The sequence below is a fragment of the Balaenoptera musculus genome, chromosome 1 (assembly GCF_009873245.2).
Source record: "Balaenoptera musculus isolate JJ_BM4_2016_0621 chromosome 1, mBalMus1.pri.v3, whole genome shotgun sequence".
Classification (NCBI taxonomy): domain Eukaryota; kingdom Metazoa; phylum Chordata; class Mammalia; order Artiodactyla; family Balaenopteridae; genus Balaenoptera; species Balaenoptera musculus.
The window spans coordinates 170,423,483-170,442,428 of NC_045785.1; the positions used below are offsets into that span (position 1 = coordinate 170,423,483).

The 18,946-nt window shown below is 37.6% G+C and overlaps 1 protein-coding gene across 2 annotated transcripts in view; it reads left to right on the forward strand.

The window, feature by feature from the left end:
- Window positions 1-18,946, forward strand: part of USH2A (usherin) — an 816,496-nt gene that overhangs the window by 605,468 nt on the left and 192,082 nt on the right. For both annotated transcript variants that reach the window (XM_036853226.1, XM_036853215.1), the window contains exons 52-55: window positions 1,459-1,656; window positions 2,169-2,323; window positions 5,106-5,304; window positions 16,394-16,501. In XM_036853226.1, the coding sequence (XP_036709121.1) occupies window positions 1,459-1,656; window positions 2,169-2,323; window positions 5,106-5,304; window positions 16,394-16,501 (660 nt within the window). The remainder of the gene's footprint in view (window positions 1-1,458; window positions 1,657-2,168; window positions 2,324-5,105; window positions 5,305-16,393; window positions 16,502-18,946) is intronic.

The following is an 18,946-nucleotide window of genomic DNA, read 5'->3' on the forward strand; positions in this document are numbered from 1 at the left end:
TACAAAGCAGCAAATACCCTCTTACTGGAAAAAATGAAGACAGAAATACATTTGTATAGCAATTGACATTTTATGAAGTTCTGCAGCATAACTTATTGCATTTTATTTTCATACTAATTCTATAAAAGAGGCAGGGCAGGCTTTATTGTAATGAGTTGCATGTAAGGAGAATGTGGTCAAATAACCCAAGCGGATGGAATGAGAATTAATGCTGCATCCAATGGAGATAGAGCAGGCGGCCAGACAGTCAAGGAGGACCTCCTCTGATCCCCCTGTCTGGTGATCATCCGGAAACTGCCACACAAAAATACATATGTAGATCTTCAAAATTCACAGAATTAAATAAGCGGAAAGCAGATTTAAATAATTAAACTTTCAAGGAATGTTTTGGTAAATTTGTAGCATTTGTACTTCCGAAGTTATTAAAGCTCAAAACTGAACTAAGTTGTTTGGGACACCGTTGAATCACGTGGATGATTATCTAATAAAAGTTTTGCTAGGCCAAAAATCTCAGCAGGTTGGTTTTGTTGTTTTAATTAGATTGGTTGTTTTTGGTTTTGGTTTCAATTCTGGTTTGGTAGAAGATGAAGGAAGTATATATAGTACACTATACATGGTACATATAGTGGAGTGTGAATTCATTTTTATTCATTAAAATTGTACTATGATAAGCTAAGTTCCAAGTCCTGTATCTCATAACAACTACATTATAATTCATGTAATAATTTAAGTAATATTGACAACATAATAATTGGTAAAATTTATAATAATAAAACTATAAAAGAATCTTGCCAAACCTGCCTCATACAGAAGTAAAGAGATCATGAACTTGAGAAGCATTAACATCTAACGTACATTAGTCTAGCGCTTTTATTTTTCAATCATTTCTTTAATGTATCCATATTTCTCTATTCAAATAGGTGAATTCTGTTCTGTGCAATTTCATATCTCTGCATCTAATAAGCACTTGTAATATTTTTTATGACTCAGAAAGTAAAGATCTTAGAGCTTTATTTACATACAAAAGACATTGAGCATTTATTTATTTATTTATTTTTAATTAATTAATTTATTTATTTATTTTTATTTTTGGCTGTGTTGGGTCTTCGTTTCTGTGCGAGGGCTTTCTCTAGTTGTGGCGAGTGGGGGCCACTCTTCATCGCGGTGCGCGGGCCTCTCACTATCGCGGCCTCTCGTTGCGGAGCACAGGCTCCAGACGCGCAGGCTTAGTAGTCGTGGCTCACGGGCCTAGTCGCTCTGCGGCATGTGGGATCTTCCCAGACCAGGGCTCGAACCCGTGTCCCCTGCATTGGCAGGCAGATTCTCAACCACTGCGCCACCAGGGAAGCCCCCGAGCATTTATTTTTAAATGTTTAAGGTTTTGATATTTATTTTCGATATGATGGTAAGAAAATAAAAATTTTAAAAACCCCGCTGTCCGATTTTCTGTCTTTCCAGATGTGAACCTGGAACCCTACATGACATACGAGTATAGGATTTCTGCATGGAATAGCTATGGGCGAGGATTCAGCAAGGCTGTTAGGGCCACAACAAAAGAAGATGTGCCTGAGGGAGTGAGCCCCCCCAGGTGTACCAAAATGGATCATCTTGATGATGTAATAGTGCTCAACTGGAAGAAGCCTATACAATCAAATGGTATTAAGCTATTTTTAAAATTCAAATAACATAATCCCGTAAATCCATAAGGAAATTGAAATTAGTGTAGTCTACGTTTAATTGGCATGCATCTAACCACTAAAAAGTATTTGCTGATAAAGGAAACTTCAGGTATGTGTCAACCAGTCATTCATTTTGTGAAATAGCCCTCACAAATTTTCAGCCAAAAATTATTTTCCTTGAATCCCAACATATATCTGAGCTGCTTTCAAATAAGCAAAGCATGTTATGGGAAGGCAGAATAGTTTTGAAAGTAAATGTTTGATAGTGAGGGGAAAGAAACAACTGACTGATTATTTATGTCAAGAATCCACCTCCTCCATAAGAGTGAGTGTAATTAAGAACTGCTTGAACATAGCAAAATAATAACAATTTAAAATTAAATAATGCTATATTATCCCATTTCTTCAGAACTCTAAGCCATCTGATTTGTTTGCAAACAGTTAAAAGAGTCTGACACTCAAATTCAGGCCTTTCTCTGCCTCTTTTAGGTCCTATTATTTACTACATTCTTCTCCGAGATGGAATTGAACGTTTTCGAGGAAAATCGTTGAGCTTCTCTGATACAAAAGGAATTCAACCTTTTATGGAATATTCATACCAGCTGAAAGCTTGCACGGTTGCTGGCTGTGCCACCAGCAGCAAGGTAAGAGGAGTTTGCCTAAACTCTGGACAGAATTATCCAGTGTTAAGACTATATGAAGGTCCAGGTGGTAATGCCAATAAAGTAGGGAGTCCATATGGTGTCTCAACTGAGTACCAACACTTCCTCCTGAAAGGAGAGATCACCAGAAGGAAAATTTATTCAAATTTCAATGTTTCATTCATCAAAAGCAAAAACTTGAACGAGTATTATCCACTTAATCCACTTTTCCTCCACCAACTCTTTTTAGGTGGTCTTCTATAAATCCATAATAGTTCCCAAGCCATTTCTCAGTTTAAAAACTTAGAAATTCTATTTAAATATCATTTCAGCAAAAATAGCCTGCTTTTGAAGAACAGAGAAAAGGACAAAGGAGCCTGACGTAGAAAATGAAATAGTTCCAAGGCTTCTGCAACAGCCTTTACAAGAAATAATGAAGATCTGAATTCAGGCAGCAGGGGTCAGATGAAGAATATCAGAAAGATACAACAGATACCAGGGCACAAAAACTACTGGACTCAGTAGTCAGCTGTATGTAGAGGAATAAAAGGAAAGTATTATGGGTATTTTCAGGATATCTGGCTTGACCAATTTGTTGGTCATGGTGCCATTCTGCAAGCAAATCAAAAAACAAAAGAGGAATATATATATATATATATATATATATATATATATATATATATATATATATATATAATGGAATATTACTCAGCCATAAAAAAGAATTAAATAATGCCATTTGCAGCAACACAGATGGACCTAGAGATTATCATACTAAGTGAAATAAGCCAGACAGAGAAAGACAAATATCATATGATCTCACTTATATGTGGAATCTAAAAAAAAAAAAAGGATACAAAGGAACTTATTTACAAAACAGAAATAGGCTCACAGACATAGAAAACAAATTTATGGTTACCAAAGGGGAAAGTGGGGAGGAGGGATAAAATAGGAGTTTGGGATTAACATATACACACTACTATATAGTAAAATAGATAAACAACAAGGACCTACTGTATAGCACAGGGAACTGTGCTCAATATCTTATAATAATCTATAAGGTAAAAGAATCTGGAAAATAATAGATATATATATATGTATGTATAACTGAATCATATTGCTGTACGCCTGACACTAACACAAGATTGCAGATCAACTATACTTCAATTTAAAAAAAAAAAGGAAAAGTTAAAAGTAAAGAATAAGATTAACATTTTTTAAAATTTATTTATTTATTTATTTTTATTTATTTTTGGCTGTGTTGGGTCTTCGTTTCTGTGCGAGGGCTTTCTCTAGTTGCGACAAGCGGGGGCCACTCTTCATCGCAGTGCGCTGGCCTCTCACTATCGCGGCCTCTCTTGTTGCGGAGCACAGGCTCCAGACGCGCAGGCTCAGTAGTTGTGGCTCATGGGCCCAGCTGCTCTGCAGCATGTGGGATCCTCCCAGACCAGGGCTCGAACCCGTGTCCCCTGCATTAGCAGGCAGATTCTCAACCACTGCGCCACCAGGGAAGCCCCAAGATTAACATTTTTAAAGCTTTGAAAAAATATATTCAAGAGGAGGAGCAGATAGCAGAATGGTGGAAGAAAATATTATTTGGCACTTTAAGTGAAAATGTCTAGTCAGAAGGTGGATTAAGAAGTGACTGAAATTTTCTGGAAAGATCTATGAGGGAAGTTGAAGCAAGGAGTTTGAGTGTGGTCATGTAAGGAGAATAGAGAGAGACAAAAACCGAAGACCACAGATGACCAGCCCCCTTGGGGATGCTACTAAGTGAAAAATGGAGGAAACAATCAAACAAGTTAGGAGTAAAATAAGGAAAGAGCCATTTCACAGATGCCAAGCTAGTCAGAGGAGACCCAGTTTTCATATGGTTTAAACTTGAGAAGCGCAGCATCTTCACACACTGTGCAAGAAGCATCCAAGTAACACATTCAGTCGCACGCATCAGCCGCAGCTCACGTGAGCTGCTTTTTATTCAGCAGACCCCAGAAGCATCTCTGAGTGCCCCACCAACTAGACAGAAGGCAGCTGATTGGCCCAATCAAAAGTTAGGGTCCAAACGGTCCTAGAGCCATTCCGTGCTTTTTGCATAGCGGAGCTCCTGCCTACCAGATGCCAAAACAATTGGTGAAAAAGTGAAATCAGACTTCATTCTGTGAGAAAACAAAGGCAGCCAATTTTCGCCCAAAAATATATTTTGACAATATTGAGTAAATCACTGGTTGATTCTTTTTTTCTTCTCACTTGGTTCTCTTTCTAGAACATTGGTACAGACACTATAAAGTCATCCTGGGTATCATAGGAAGAGTACAGAAAAGGCTGCCCATTTATACTGTTCAAAGTGTATTATATGCAAGCAAGTTCAGATGAGGGTTTTGCTCCAAATTTACTGGTGCTTAAAATGTACAAAATCAGGCTGTTAAAATGCAGAGACACCGATGGGCCATATGGAAGAGAGTTATCAAGAGTTCTCTAGTAAGACAGTCTGCCAGCCAGCTTTTACTTGTTTAAACGGAGAGCTGCAGTCTGCCATCAAAATTGTTGTTGAACCCGTGGTGATAAATGGTAGTCGAAGACTTGTAGGATATATTCAAGGTCAGATTTCATTGTTTGAATAGGATGCGAGAGAAAGAATTTAAAAAAAGAGGGACTGCTTCTCCAAGCCCTGCTAATGATATGCCAGGCCAGACAACAACATTTTAAAGCAAAAGTGACATTCTCATTGATCAGAATACCTAGTGTACTATTCCAAGAAATTGCTGTTTAATTCCTGTGTTTTCAGGTCGTTGCAGCTACAACCCAAGGAGTTCCACAAAGCATCCCTCCGCCGAGAGTCGCGGCCCCCAGTGCGGAGACTCTGCATGTGAGCTGGGATGTCCCTCCTAAGCCAAACGGCGTCATTAAAGAATACCAGCTCAGGCAGGTTGGGAAAGGTCTCATCTACACTGACACCGCTGACAGGCGGCAGCATACGGTCACAGGTGAAAAAAAAAAAGAGGAAAACGTACCGGAAGAGTCTGTCATTGTGGTTAGGGGGGCAAAGCCTCCCAGGGGTGTGCGTTTGATATATGAGGTCACTTCAAAAGGACGTGTTCTCTTGACATATGGTCAGGTCCCACTTATCCATGCTAATAGAAGAGCCCACACTGGCAGCAATAAGCCACAACAGCAGATAACTTCAGAAATAATTTATAGTTGGCTTTGATATGCATTATGTGTAGGGTTTTTGCATCAGTATTAAGTTCCTTTTTTTCTTTTTCAGACAAACAGTAAGATGCATTTTCATTCCCCAAGGATATACCCATAGATAATGGTGCTAGGATAGCCGAGAATGTACTGGAAGGCAGGAGAGAAATCAGCCAGAGGCTAACAGTTGTCTACTGCGTGGGTAATTAATACACAGAATAGTTGATAGTTGACTGGTTGTGACAATTTGTTGTTGTTATTAGTAACATTAATTAATAGTAATTGTATTATTTTTGTTGCTTATTATAACATTATGTATTATAATTAGCTTTAATAATATAATAATAGTACAGTATAATAGTATAGTGTCAGATAATTACTAGCGATGATTATAATAATAATTAACATGTTTCAGTCTGAATGTCTCTTCTGAAGGGAAACATCTTCTGACTCACCAAGTCTAGATCAGCTTTCCTGATACACCATCACATCACCTTGTTTTATGTTCACCACAGACATTTCACTGCCTGACAGTGTTTGCTTTTTATTTGTCTCTTTATGTCCCCCTCCACTGGAACGTAAGCTCCAGGATCACAGAGACCGTCTCTACCTTGTTCAGTACTGTATCTTTAGCACCTAGAGCAATCCATGACATGTCAGTAAGTGCTAAATAAATGAGGAATAAGTGAATTTAATATGTGTCAAATACTGTCCTAAGCCCCTGACATTTACGATCTAATTTGATCCTCATCACAAACCTATGGGGCAGAGAGAATTATTACTCCCATTTGACAGAAAAGAATCTTTCAAGAGATTTAGTAACTTAGCTCATTGTTTAGATCTACTGAATCATTCGAAACAGTTGTGTAAGTTTAGATTATGAGAACACAGAGAAGAGTTTACAAACTTTTACTTTTTCCCAATTGCCAGTAGTCTCTCTCCAAGGCCTCCTGAGTGAATGCCTTCCTTCCATTAGACCCTGTACTTTGCAGGGGGCAGTGATACCAGAGATAACGAAACTCACATAGAAGTGCAGAAAGGCCTGGAAAAGCATGACTGATTTTTCCTTAGAGGAGGCACAGGCCTTGCTACCCAGGTGGAAAAATAAATTCCACAGTTCCCTGACACACAAGCAAGCACTCGTGGATAGATGTCCGCTGTTTTCCAAAAGTGTCATAAGCCTACAGAAGGTGCTTAATGAATATTTGCGGACTAGCACATTGTGATCCTGATGTGAAGATCCCGAGCTAAGCCAAGGATAATGGGGATGGGGAAAGCCCTCATCCATTTAGATGATCATATTTGTTCCTTAGATCCTGGTTCACTAAAAATGAAAATCATCACAAGCAATTGAAATGATGTTATTTTCCATAAAAAAAACTTACATGTATACGGTGCTTTATGATTTTAACAAACCATTTGCATTTTGACTCCTGTGATTCTCATCACATGCCTATAAGTGAGGGACGTTTTTAATATCCACATTTGAAAGATGAAGGTGAAAACTGGCCTACTCGGGGTCCCCAAGGCATTCACTGCCTCCATCTATAAGGAAATCAGAATACCATTTCATTACAAAAAAAAAAAAAATACATGTAGCCTGCTTACTGTGTTCTAGATAGTATATTCAGTGCTTCAAAATAAGATTGCTGATCTTAAGAAGCTCCCAGTACTACTGACAAGTTAAGGAATAGCTTGTGTAATGATACACCAACAGAACTCCGTACAGAATGGAGTAGGAGAAATCAAAAGAATGACTGAGGATGGCCATGGAATGTTAATTACAGGGTTTTGAAAGCCAAGTTAAGACCCATTAAGACTTTGTAGCAGTAAAGGTTTCACAATAAACTGGGATACAAGGATAAAGAATTCTCTTCTTACGGAATCCATCTACTCATCCAGCATGGGCTTTGAACTCTCGCCAGCTGTACTGGTTTGCATTTTTTAGAAAACCAGAATTTACGTGCCGACGGACCAAATTCAATTGTGAGGTTCAAACCAACAGGATTGATAGCCTCCTTAATTATAAAATAATTGCAAAGCTTTTTCTTTAAATACCTTCACTCTACCAGCTCTTCCTTTTATTATCATTTTTAATGGATATTTTCATGTCAGAGGATTTTATATGCATAACTTAATGGCAGCATTCCTCTTTTATTAGGATAAAGATTTTAAAGTTTTTCTACCTAATTTTATTTTTTGTAAGATTATAAAGTGAAAAAATAATCTGTTAGAATTCATTTTAAACAGATTTAGAGAATACTTCACTTGAGCACTATAGCCCTAAAGAGCGATTTCTTTGTTAAATGAGGAAATAAACCTTCATTCAACAAAACCTTACCAAGTACAGTATCCTAATACGCAGTTCCTATGGGACAGGAATGGTGCCTGGCATTAGAGGATCTAAAACCCAAGATCTGTGTAGTGTTCACACATTTTATCTGCCAGGGAAAATTCAGTTCCATGGTTAGCTGACTGATCAAATTCAGTAGGGAAGTATTTTATGATGAGAATGACTATTTTATTGAGTTCATGGAATGAACTAAAATAATCAAATTTATTTCACATTCCATCTCAAACATTTGATCCAAGAGCTGCCTGAACCCCCTGGAGATAAAGGTTTTGCTTTTCTCATCATTTCCAAAACCTTGGCATTCCCTAAGTTACAGTCGAACCCTGATGAAGCCGTAGCTCTAGTCATCCAGGAGCCTGAGAATCTAGGTCCTTAGAAGTGACAGAAGGGAGAGTGGGCACCTAGCATCAGCCGCATTGTCTCCATGCTTATTTTTAATTACCTCAAGGCTTTAGAAACATGATCCCGTAAATGCTTTGTGGGAATAGCGGCAAATGCACTCATCATGTGAAATCCATAAATTGCTTATAATCCTCTCAAGATGTTAAAAAAAAAAAAGCATTAAGTAATTGAAGACAGGAAGTCCTCAGTTAATTATTTAGAGGTGTTATCAATGCTCTAAGTAAACTGAAGCGTTTTCTGCTATCTCACCGAGCCCAATGCCATGGGGACCAAGGGGGAACGGCCATCATCTTCTCATATTCGCTAATGCAAACAGCGCGTGGCAGCTTGTCAATAAAAGACCTTTTCATATCATTTATTACTAAACATGCCCACGGTCCTGCACAGAGCAATCGGGATGTCAGTGACGGCATTGTTTTACTTGGGTTGCCACGTATGAAACCTGGGCCTCCTAATGTAGCCATCGGGGTAGAGGAGAGGAGGAAAGGATTAATGAAATAATTGGGGCCACCGAGAACAAAATGAATTAATCATGTCGTCTTTAGCAGCAGACATGATAAGAGCTTATGTGTCTCTTAACTCTGGGGGAAATGTTTTCCAAATAATTCATTAAAAGTTGCTTATCGTTTCATTGCACTTAAAGGGGAAGAGTCACCAGCATTAAGTCAACAAGGAGAGAATAATTTGCCTTCCTTTCCCATCGTGTTAGAAGCTCATGAACACCTCCTGTGATAAAACAGCATTAAATCCTAACAAGGCTAGTTGTAGCAGAAAATGTACTATTATTGCACTGAAACAGATATACTACTTACCACTTTTGAAAAAAAAGAGGACATAGTTTGACCATCAATATCCCAAAATGTGGACATTTTTACATGAGGATTTTACATTTAAATAACTCTACCATATGCTCCCATCGTATGCTACACTTGGCTCTCATGGTATTTATGATACTTTATTGAATATCCTTTCTCTTTGTCTCTGTTCCTCAACCAGGAGTTAAAGCTCTTTAAGGACAGAGGCAACAGCTTCCTGTTTGCCACTGTGTCACCTATACTGTGATCTATCACAGAACCTAACATATATTAAGTTTTTGAAAATCTTTGTTGAATGAATAAATGTTGAATAGTAAACTAGTATCTGAGTGACTAGATTCCATGTTGGTTGGATATAAAAATCACATTGTCAAACACAGCTAAATCTCAGCCAGGATGGGTGACAATTTGTGGGAACCAGTGGAAAATGAAAGCATGGGACCCCTTGTTCAAAAATTATTACGAATTTCAAGACGATGAGAATTGATTCAAGCACAGGACTCTTCTAAGCATGGGAGCTGGGGTGACTCAGCTTAGAGCATAACTTGTGTGCCCATGAAGCCAGCCCTGGTCTCTGGCAATCTGGATTTATTGGCAGTATAATTCTTTTTTTAATTTAATTTTTATTTTATATTAAAGTATAGTTGATTTACAATGCTGTGTTAGTTTCAGGTGTACAACAAAGTGATTCAGTTATGCATATACATATATGCATTCTTTTCAGATTCTTTTCCCTTGTAGGTTATTACAGAATACTGAGTAGAGTTCCCTGTGTTCTACAGTAGGTCCTTGTTGATTATTTATTTTATATATAGTAGTGTGTATCTTTAACTGAAACAGATAGGATGAAAACTGGGATGGCCCTCGTGTCCTCAGAACAGCTTTGGGAGCCTCTCTTGTCATGTGTGATGCTCTAGGCTGCATTTCCCCTACTACCACCTGACCACTGACCGCCAAGCATCAGACCTGTGAAAGTAGATGGGAGAATTCATTTCCGAGGAAAACCTTGAGCCTAAATACTTGCAAAAATAATAGCACAACATCAACCACTATTTCTTCCTTTCTTTTACCATTCTTACATATATTATATTATAGCCAAAGAATAACAAGCAACAGCTGCCTAGACACCAATATTTAAAGGGAAAAAAAATTCCCCCGGAATCCCAGATATTTCAAGGTACTTTGCCTGGGCAATCACTACCTCTGTTTAGTCATGACAGTTCTAGCCAACTCCCTTCCTCTGAGATGTATGTCCTTGTTGTGGATCATTTGAGCATCAGACTTTGCTGCCACCTGATGCCACATTCTGTTTCTAGAGAAGAAAATTCTGCTTGAAAATGTAGGGTAAAAGAGGCTTCAGTCTAGTACGACACCAAACTCCAGGGAAGAAAAATATTTATCAAAATAGTGTTACAAAAATCAAAAGCAAGGGTCTTTCCTTGGATTATCTTAATAATAGTCTTAATGTTAATATATTTGGAAAGAGAGTCTGCCAAAGAAGTAACTCATTCAGGAAGTACTTCTTGGGATGAATCTGATCACTATTACATTGGGGAGAGGAACCAAATCTTTGGTCTAGAATTTCACACCAAATACAGAAATGAGAATGCAAATAAGCTTGTAGCAAGTAGTCAGAACTGAAAGCCATGAAGTTATTTCACTGACATTTGCAAATGCAAGAGCCTCTTAGTTTTGATGTTTTGACGTCCGATTCATATGAGACATCAACTGAACTCCTATGTCAAAGCCTTGATACAAAAATGGACAGTGCTGATGGCTTCTCTCAAAGAGTCAAGAAATTGGCTTGACTAAGCAGCATGGGGAACTGCTGAGGTCGTGCTGGATGATACTATCAAGAAAAGGGGACTCTAGCATGTGAGCTCCTGAAATACTTTACAATCAAATTTTGTAACACAAATCATAATTTAAATCGCCTTAGATGTCTCTGAAGTGATTCCATGATGTCTTGGTGTACCAGTTTTGAACATCCAGATTTTCACATGGAATGAGATTAATCTAAAATCGAACCCTGATGTAGTTCTATCATCACAGACAAGGTTGCCGGTAGATGCTGGAAATTCCTGGGAATCTCCATGAGCAGAGATCACTGTGGGGCGCAGTGAGATCCTGGAGGGGAATCACTTAGTGAGATCCCAGGCAGGTGGGAGCAAAAGGGAGCTCTTTTCAGCAGCAAGACTAGATGTGTGGTTCAGGTGGGCCAGGGCAAACATCCAGTTTGGGTGAACTGATGCCAGGACAGGTAACCTGCCCACAGGGTGGACAATACTTGGTAACCACCTAACAAAACTTTTTTGAAGTAACTCAGGTCTCTCAGCACTTGACCTAATTATTAACCAGGTTGACTGAGGAACTTGTGAAATTGTGAAATAGTCGTTGGGACTATTTGATAATCCTTCAGAAAATAACAGATGATACTTAGAATAACTGGATGAATGCTTTGACGTAGCACTAGCTATCTGAAATTGTAATGGACAAGAAAGCCTTTTCCTGACTAGCTGGAGATTAAAAATTAGAAACAAGATGTTCTTTATAGAGTACATCCAATGTAACTTACATAGGTATGGGTTTTGTTTTCCAGATCATCTTTTTATGATCCATAGGCAGACTTTTTGAGGTCCCCTTTTAACACATACTTAGTCTTGAAAGGAATGTTACTTGAAAGCGTAATTGTAACGAGTTTGGTTATATAGTATGCCTCTTTCCTTTATAAGAGAACACGATTCCCTTTAGGGAAGTTCAGGTAATTTGCAGCCACAGTAATCTCCACTCCACTGAAATGTTAAATACTTGGCTTTTCTCCATGCATTTGTCTTTCTCGGTTCTACCCCCGCTATTCTTACTCTTTTAGTTCAATGCTGAGCAGTTGAATGATGTTTTCTTTTCTCTTTCTACTCTTTGATTTTAGGATTAAGTTACAGTCAGAACAGTTCCTTGGAGACATCTCTTTATTTCCTACTTCCCATCCGGATCAATTCATGAGTAGTTTTCAATTGTTGTGCCCTTTCCATTGCCTGTTGCTAATATGTCATATGTATCTCATTTTAAGGACTACCAATAGGGGCTTCCTTAAAATGACAGCAAATTCCAGTTGAAATGTGTTGATTTTATTGAGTTTTACAGAGTCATATATATATGAAAGGTCATCCAGTTCATGTAAGTCATCTATGCTTCCTGGCAGTCCATGCTTTCCTTACCGACTATTTGAACCAAGCCTACTAGTAATCCAACCCTCTAACAATAGGAAAAACACAACACCTAAGAAAGAAAATATGGAGAATAATGGATTCATCTATTGCCTTCCCTCAAGTTAAGCTGTAGTCCAATTTAGCAGTCTATACTCCCATGCCTGCAGTTTAGAGATATGGAAACTGAGGCACCTAGAGGTCAGAAAACTGGCCCATGGTAGTAATTAATAGATAGGTAAGGATTAGACCCAAGAGTCTAACCTCAGACTCTGTTCTCCTAACAGCTATGCTGTAGTCCCTCAGTACATGAATTGTGGTCATATTCCAAATGAAAATATTTAAATACCTAGTCCCATATGAATTTTTTATATTACTGGAAGTGTCACTGGGCTTTGAGCTACCTATGTCATTTTCCTTATAAGCCTCAGAAGACTGATCCAACTGTTCTGGGTCACATTTCTCAGCCCAACTGCCCAGATTTGTATCCTGACCTCACCCTTTCTTATCTCTGTGATCATATTGAATATAGTTCCCTATGCTATACAGTAGGACCTTGTTGTTTATCTATTTTATGTATAGTAGTGTGTATCTATTCATCTCAAACTCCTAATTTATCCCTCTCCCACCCTTTTCCACTTCGGTAACCATAAATTTGTTGTCTATGTCTGTGAGTCTATTTCTGTCTTGTAAATAAGTTCAGTTGTACCCTTTTTTTAGATTCCACATATAAGTGATATCATATGATACTTGTCTTTCTCTGTCTGACTCACTTCACTTAGTATGATAATTTTCTGACTTGACCAAGGCTTTCTACTCAACACTCAGTTCTACATCCTACCCACCACCCTTAATTCTAGTACTCCAATAGCTCCAAGAGATACATATTCCTCCACTAACTATGGCCCCATCCTCTGCTAGACCAACCCACACCACCAATTTAAACACCTGTAACAAACTCCTTGGTACACCTTCCTTGGTCTACCAAAAATCCCTCAAGGGCTAGTTGCTCCACTGTTGTACCATTTCCAAACATCTGTCTTCTAGTGTTCTGAGCTGTTTATAAAATGGATGGCACTCAACCCCCTCTGAAAAATTCTGTAAAGAAAAGACAATTTCTACTTTTTTTAAAAAGTATTTATTTATTTATTCATTTATTATTATTTATTTATGTATTTATTTTGGCTGTGCCAGGTCTTAGTTGCGGCACATGGGATCTACGTTGCGGCATGCAGGATCTTCAGTTGTGGCATGTGGGATCTTTAGTTGTGGCATGTGGGTTTCTTAGTTGCAGCATGCATATGGGATCTAGTTCCTCGACCAGGAATCAAACCCGGGCCCCCTACATTGGGAGCACAGAGTCTTACCCACCGGACAACCAGGGAAGTCCCTCTACTTTTATGTACAGTAAATTTTCTTTTTAGCTACTGTCCTCACTGCAAATACCCTCAATCTTCTAATCAACCTTAGTACACCTCTGCAATCACATTTTCTCTTCCTTTCCTAAGACCCATCCTAAAATGTCCTTCCAAAGTCTGAAACCAGACCAACAAGAACACAAAATGAGAAACAGAATTGAGGCTTTTTTTTTTTTTTTTTTTGGTTAGAATATGCTGGAGAAAAAAATCAAGTATCGCTTCACTTTTACTAGCCATACTTAAGTCTGACGTTCAGGAAAAAGATTTGGAAAATATTTATTGTTCATAAATTATATTAACTTTTTATATTATTTTAGTAATATTCTGCAACTAAAGAAGAATCTCCTACTCAGTGAAATAGATACTGTGGGCAGGAGTCCCTATGGAATTATGAGGAAGGCCCTGTTTGGTCAAATCACACTTGTGATGGCTACATGGGCATCATCGCATCATAGCCCTGCCATCCTTATTGGGTACTTTTATGCCGTGGTCTTCCTTAAACAATATTTAACAAACATTGAATACATCAAATAGGCACTATTGGGAAAAAATGATTTAAATAAGAAACGCTCAGAGATACCATCCTTACTCTCAAAGGGCTTACATTCTAAGTGAGAAAGTAAGTTATTCAGATAAAACGGTGTCACAAGGGTCAAGACCCCTTTTTCACTAATGGAAATAAAGAAAGGGACATCGTCAGACTAAACCAGCCACTGCAGTCTCTGACCTTCATTCTTGAATATTTCCTACCATTTTCTCTTGAGCGCTATATTCTATAATCTTTAGCATTTTCCCATAAGCTTTTATCAAACACACAAGGCTTGGATATGGCTTAGATCTTTCATCATATTCTTCATCTGTAAATCAGGTAAATATCAAAATTATGTAAATCCTCCATAACAACCTAATGGAAGATTATAATCAAATAAGTATTCACATCTTGTCATTAAATTGATAAGGAAATACAAAGGGCTTTGAAGCTGAATCCTGGAGCTGCTCCAGCTACAGAACATTATGGCTTTAGCAGAGAACCCAGACTACTGCTTCAATTTTAAAAGAAGTTAATTAATTTTTAATTAATTAATCAATTTTTTCATTCACTTAACAAGCACCTACTTTGTGCCTGTCACCATTCAAAGGATACAGTTGTTGCCAAAACAAAGTCCTTGCTCTTTTTGAGCTTACATCATGGAGGTGGAGACAAACAATAGATAAACAGACATATAATCAAACATCAGATAATGTTGAAGGCTATGAAAGAAGAAAGTAATTTGAGAGGATAAAAAGTGCTGGCTATGGTGTGTAGATAGAGTGGTCAAAATCTTTTAAAATGTAGCATTTGAGCAGATCTGCATGAAGTGACAGAGTGACTTTATAAATGTCTCTGGAGGAAGAGTCACCTCACCAAAAGAACAAAATATGTGAAAATGTAGTTCTAAATTCATGAAAAAATAAGTATAGTAATTATTGGATCCATGTTATAACTTAACCCAATATTTGACATTAGAGATTAAGTCCTATTCTTTTTTTAAGAAAATATTTGTAAAGCATTGTTTGAGTTTTCCCAAGAATCAAGGCAAGAAATGTTAGTCTCTATGTATCCTTGTTGAATGCTGCTGAGTCTTAAGGTTGCTTCTGCTAAAATAAAGTACTTCTCTAAGTAACCCATCCCATCTGCTTAACAGCCTTAGAAGCTAGATGCAATGGTTCCCCATTTTACAGATCAGTAGATGAGAGCAAAGTGAAGCTAAGTAACTTGTCCAGGGTCATGGCCACAGAGCAGTGAAGTCTGACAATACGTAACGTCTATTGTAAATGGATTGCCATTCTTTTTTCCCCTGAGAATTTATTGAGCAATTATTGTGCTACATCATACATCATACATCTGAATACAAAAGAAGTAATAAGCACTATCCCTTCATCAAAGTATATTTAATCTACATGTAAAGACAAAAGCAACATACCCCCCAAAAAACTACAGGAGTAAGTGTAAGATGGTACAGTATGGGAACATATGGTGAAGAAATGCGAAGTTTAAAAAAAAAGGGTTAGTTGGTGTTAATATGAGCTGAATATGGCTTGGAGCTAAAAAAATGTTGACTCTAACCTTCTTTTTACTTTTTTTCTGCCCCTGTTTATATAAGAAGCAGTTGAAGAAACTGGGGTGGTTAGCCTAGAGAAGAGAAAAGTCAGGGGGGATTTGATAACTGTCTACAAATATTTGAAGAACTGTCATGTGGAAAAGAAATTAGATTTGTCCTATAAGTCCCTAGGGGGTGGAAGTGATAGAAAGAGTTCACCACAATATAAGGAAGTACTTTCAAACCAAACAGAGAACTCTAGAGCTCTCTAAAAATAGAGTGGGCTGTTTGGGAGATGGACTACTTCGATCCCCTAGCCAGGGGAGCCTCTTCAATGACACCTTGTACAGGGGAATCAAGGGTAAGATGGATGGATGGATGACATGAATTTTCAGATCTCTTCGAAGGCTGAGAATTTATTATTTTACCAGTGAGAAATGAAATTTCTATTAATACTGAGCTGCTTATGAAGTTCCTCTCTCCCTTAGAGAGTGTTTTCTGCGCTTAAAATTTTTGGATATCATATCTACAGCTCTGCATGTGACTGCTCATGCTTACCTGATAATAAATAATCCTCTCAAGAGGTACTTGATTTCTTTTTGCTCTTTCTAGGTCTCCAGCCATACACCAACTACAGCTTCACACTTAGAGCTTGTACATCTGCTGGATGCACGTCAAGTGAGCCTTTTCTAGGTCAGACTCTGCAGGCAGCCCCTCAAGGTAATTAAAAAATACCCATGACTGGGGAGAAGAAGTTTTCATATGGTATTTTGATGTGAACTCTATAAACTCTTTCATAACAAACAAAGAAGAAGGAATAAAGTCTATAAGTACAAAATTAAATAATATTGTAGGTGCCTATTTTTCAAGTTTAAACTATAAGCTTCCCAAGGCAGTTTGCCTTCAATTCCTTAAACCTTTTAGATATGGTTTTACATGGAAAAACACTATTATCTACTTGGATATGAAATTCCTCCAAAAATCAAGTATTAAATATTCCCAGAGCAGCTAAAATATAACAAGCACCATGCTCCCTATTGAAGCTGATTAAAATATTCACTGCTCTCAAGAACTTACAGTCAAATAGAAGTGATAGGACAAGTGCCCAAATCTGTATGAAGAGAGAGAATCTTAAAGGTGATGTTAAGAAAGAATAAATGAACAGAATGCTCAGGTTAATCTATGAAGGGAGAAATTATAACCCATCACAGGCATCAAGAAAGATTTTAGGGAGCAGATGCCTTCTGAGATGGACCACAAGGAACAAGGATTTTGACAAATGAATGGTAGGAGGAGAAATACACAGCTTGAGGGAATGTAAAGTGGGACCATCACCTTGGAGATCAAATTGGTGATGTCTATTAAACATAAAATGTTTCCCCATGACACAGCAGTTTCAATTTCATCATCTATGCCAGAAAATAACACTTCCACAACTGCACAAGGAGGCATGCACCAGGATGTTTATTGAAGCCTTTTCTGTCGTTTGTTTAATGGCAAAATACTGGAAGCAATTGAAATGTCTTTGAGTGGGGGAATTGCTAACTAAATTCAGGTATATTCACATTATGGAATTCCATGCATCAGTTTAAAGGAATGAGATGATCCATACATATAAAATAGAAGTTATAGAACTACATTCATGTGTGGTATCTTTATGTATAAAACAACACATAGAAAATGATACTCATTTCTATAGATAAATAAATAAATGCATAGGAAAGATTCTGGCAGCATACACACCCAAATAATAACAACGGTCTGTGCGTTAGGAACTGGGATGGGTAGTATCATTTACTTGTGGGAGAAAAATGTGTGCAGAAGCTTGGGCTAGTGATCAACTAATTATTTTGTTAATCTCTGCTATCTGCCTGTTTTCCATGTGGGGAAACAGAGGCATAACTAAGTTTCTGAACAGAAATATAATGTTAATGATCATCAGACAGTCCTGAACTACTTTTCCATTACTCTTCTAATGAAGGGGTTGTTGTACCTCAGAATATTAGACCTGAACTTCCTACCAGTAAATGGGGAATAAAATGGAAAATTCCACATATGGGGCATATGGCTCCTCACCAGGAATTCACTAATGATGTTTTCTATATAAAGAATGTTTCATGTCAAAAAGCTTAGTGTTCCTTTGAAAGGAAGAAACCAGCAGTGGATTTTTTGGAAAGGTAAACTGTCAAATGGATACTTTGATGATAATGGATCATTTCTAAAGGATCTATCAACCAGTTTTGGCTGAAACTCAGCCAGATGAAAGAGCAGGGTCTCTCCAGTTTACTCATCCAATCCGTATATTTAAATTCTTAGGAAATATGCATCTCTATTCTCACTTTGTCCAAAAAAAAGATTTCTTGAAAGAGCTCAGATTTCATGACTTAAACATTATAGCTTTCAACAGTGCTGGGGAGTATAAGATGAGAAATGTTTTACTTGATTTCTGTTTTTAACTTTATGCACCTTTACTTTAACACAAATAACTGTGCAAAGGAACAATAAACTAAATGAGCTTTCCTCTGCAGAACAAACATGCTTTCTGGCTGTGTAAGTGCCAATTGTGAATAACTTGTATGAGAAATAAATGTAGTCTGAGTGCTTAACTTGGAGGTTGTGAGGGAACAAATCAGCAGTAACATTAAGTTGTGTTGTTTTGCTAAAGTGGAAATAAACATATAATATCATTTTAAATTAATAACCCAAATATAACTAATTTTAAAAGGTCTAGTTGAGTGAATCAGCCATAGTTTGAAGGTCTAACATTTGGGTGTCTAAGTGGATATGGAGAGAATTAAAAGAAGCATTTGTTCCTAGCTACCCTGAGGGCTCCTCATTTCTTTCATTTTCAATCTAAAAAAAAAAAAACAAACAAAAAAACAAAGCACATTATGACCCCATTGGTAAGTTGGACCTAATTCTCTCCGATTTTAACCTACTAGAAAAATGGCGTTCCCATAGTCAAATAGTGGGAAGAGCTTGAACTGGATTATTGCTCTCTTTTCAGGATTGCTGCCATACCAGCAAGCTCTCATTCATTTTTAGAGTTCAAGCATGCAAAATTGCAGGCATGCTTTCCTCTAGCATTGATAATATGAAAAAGCAAAAGGAAAAGAAGACCAGTTCTTTTTCAGTTTCATTCCAGATTCCTCTTCCTCTGCCCTT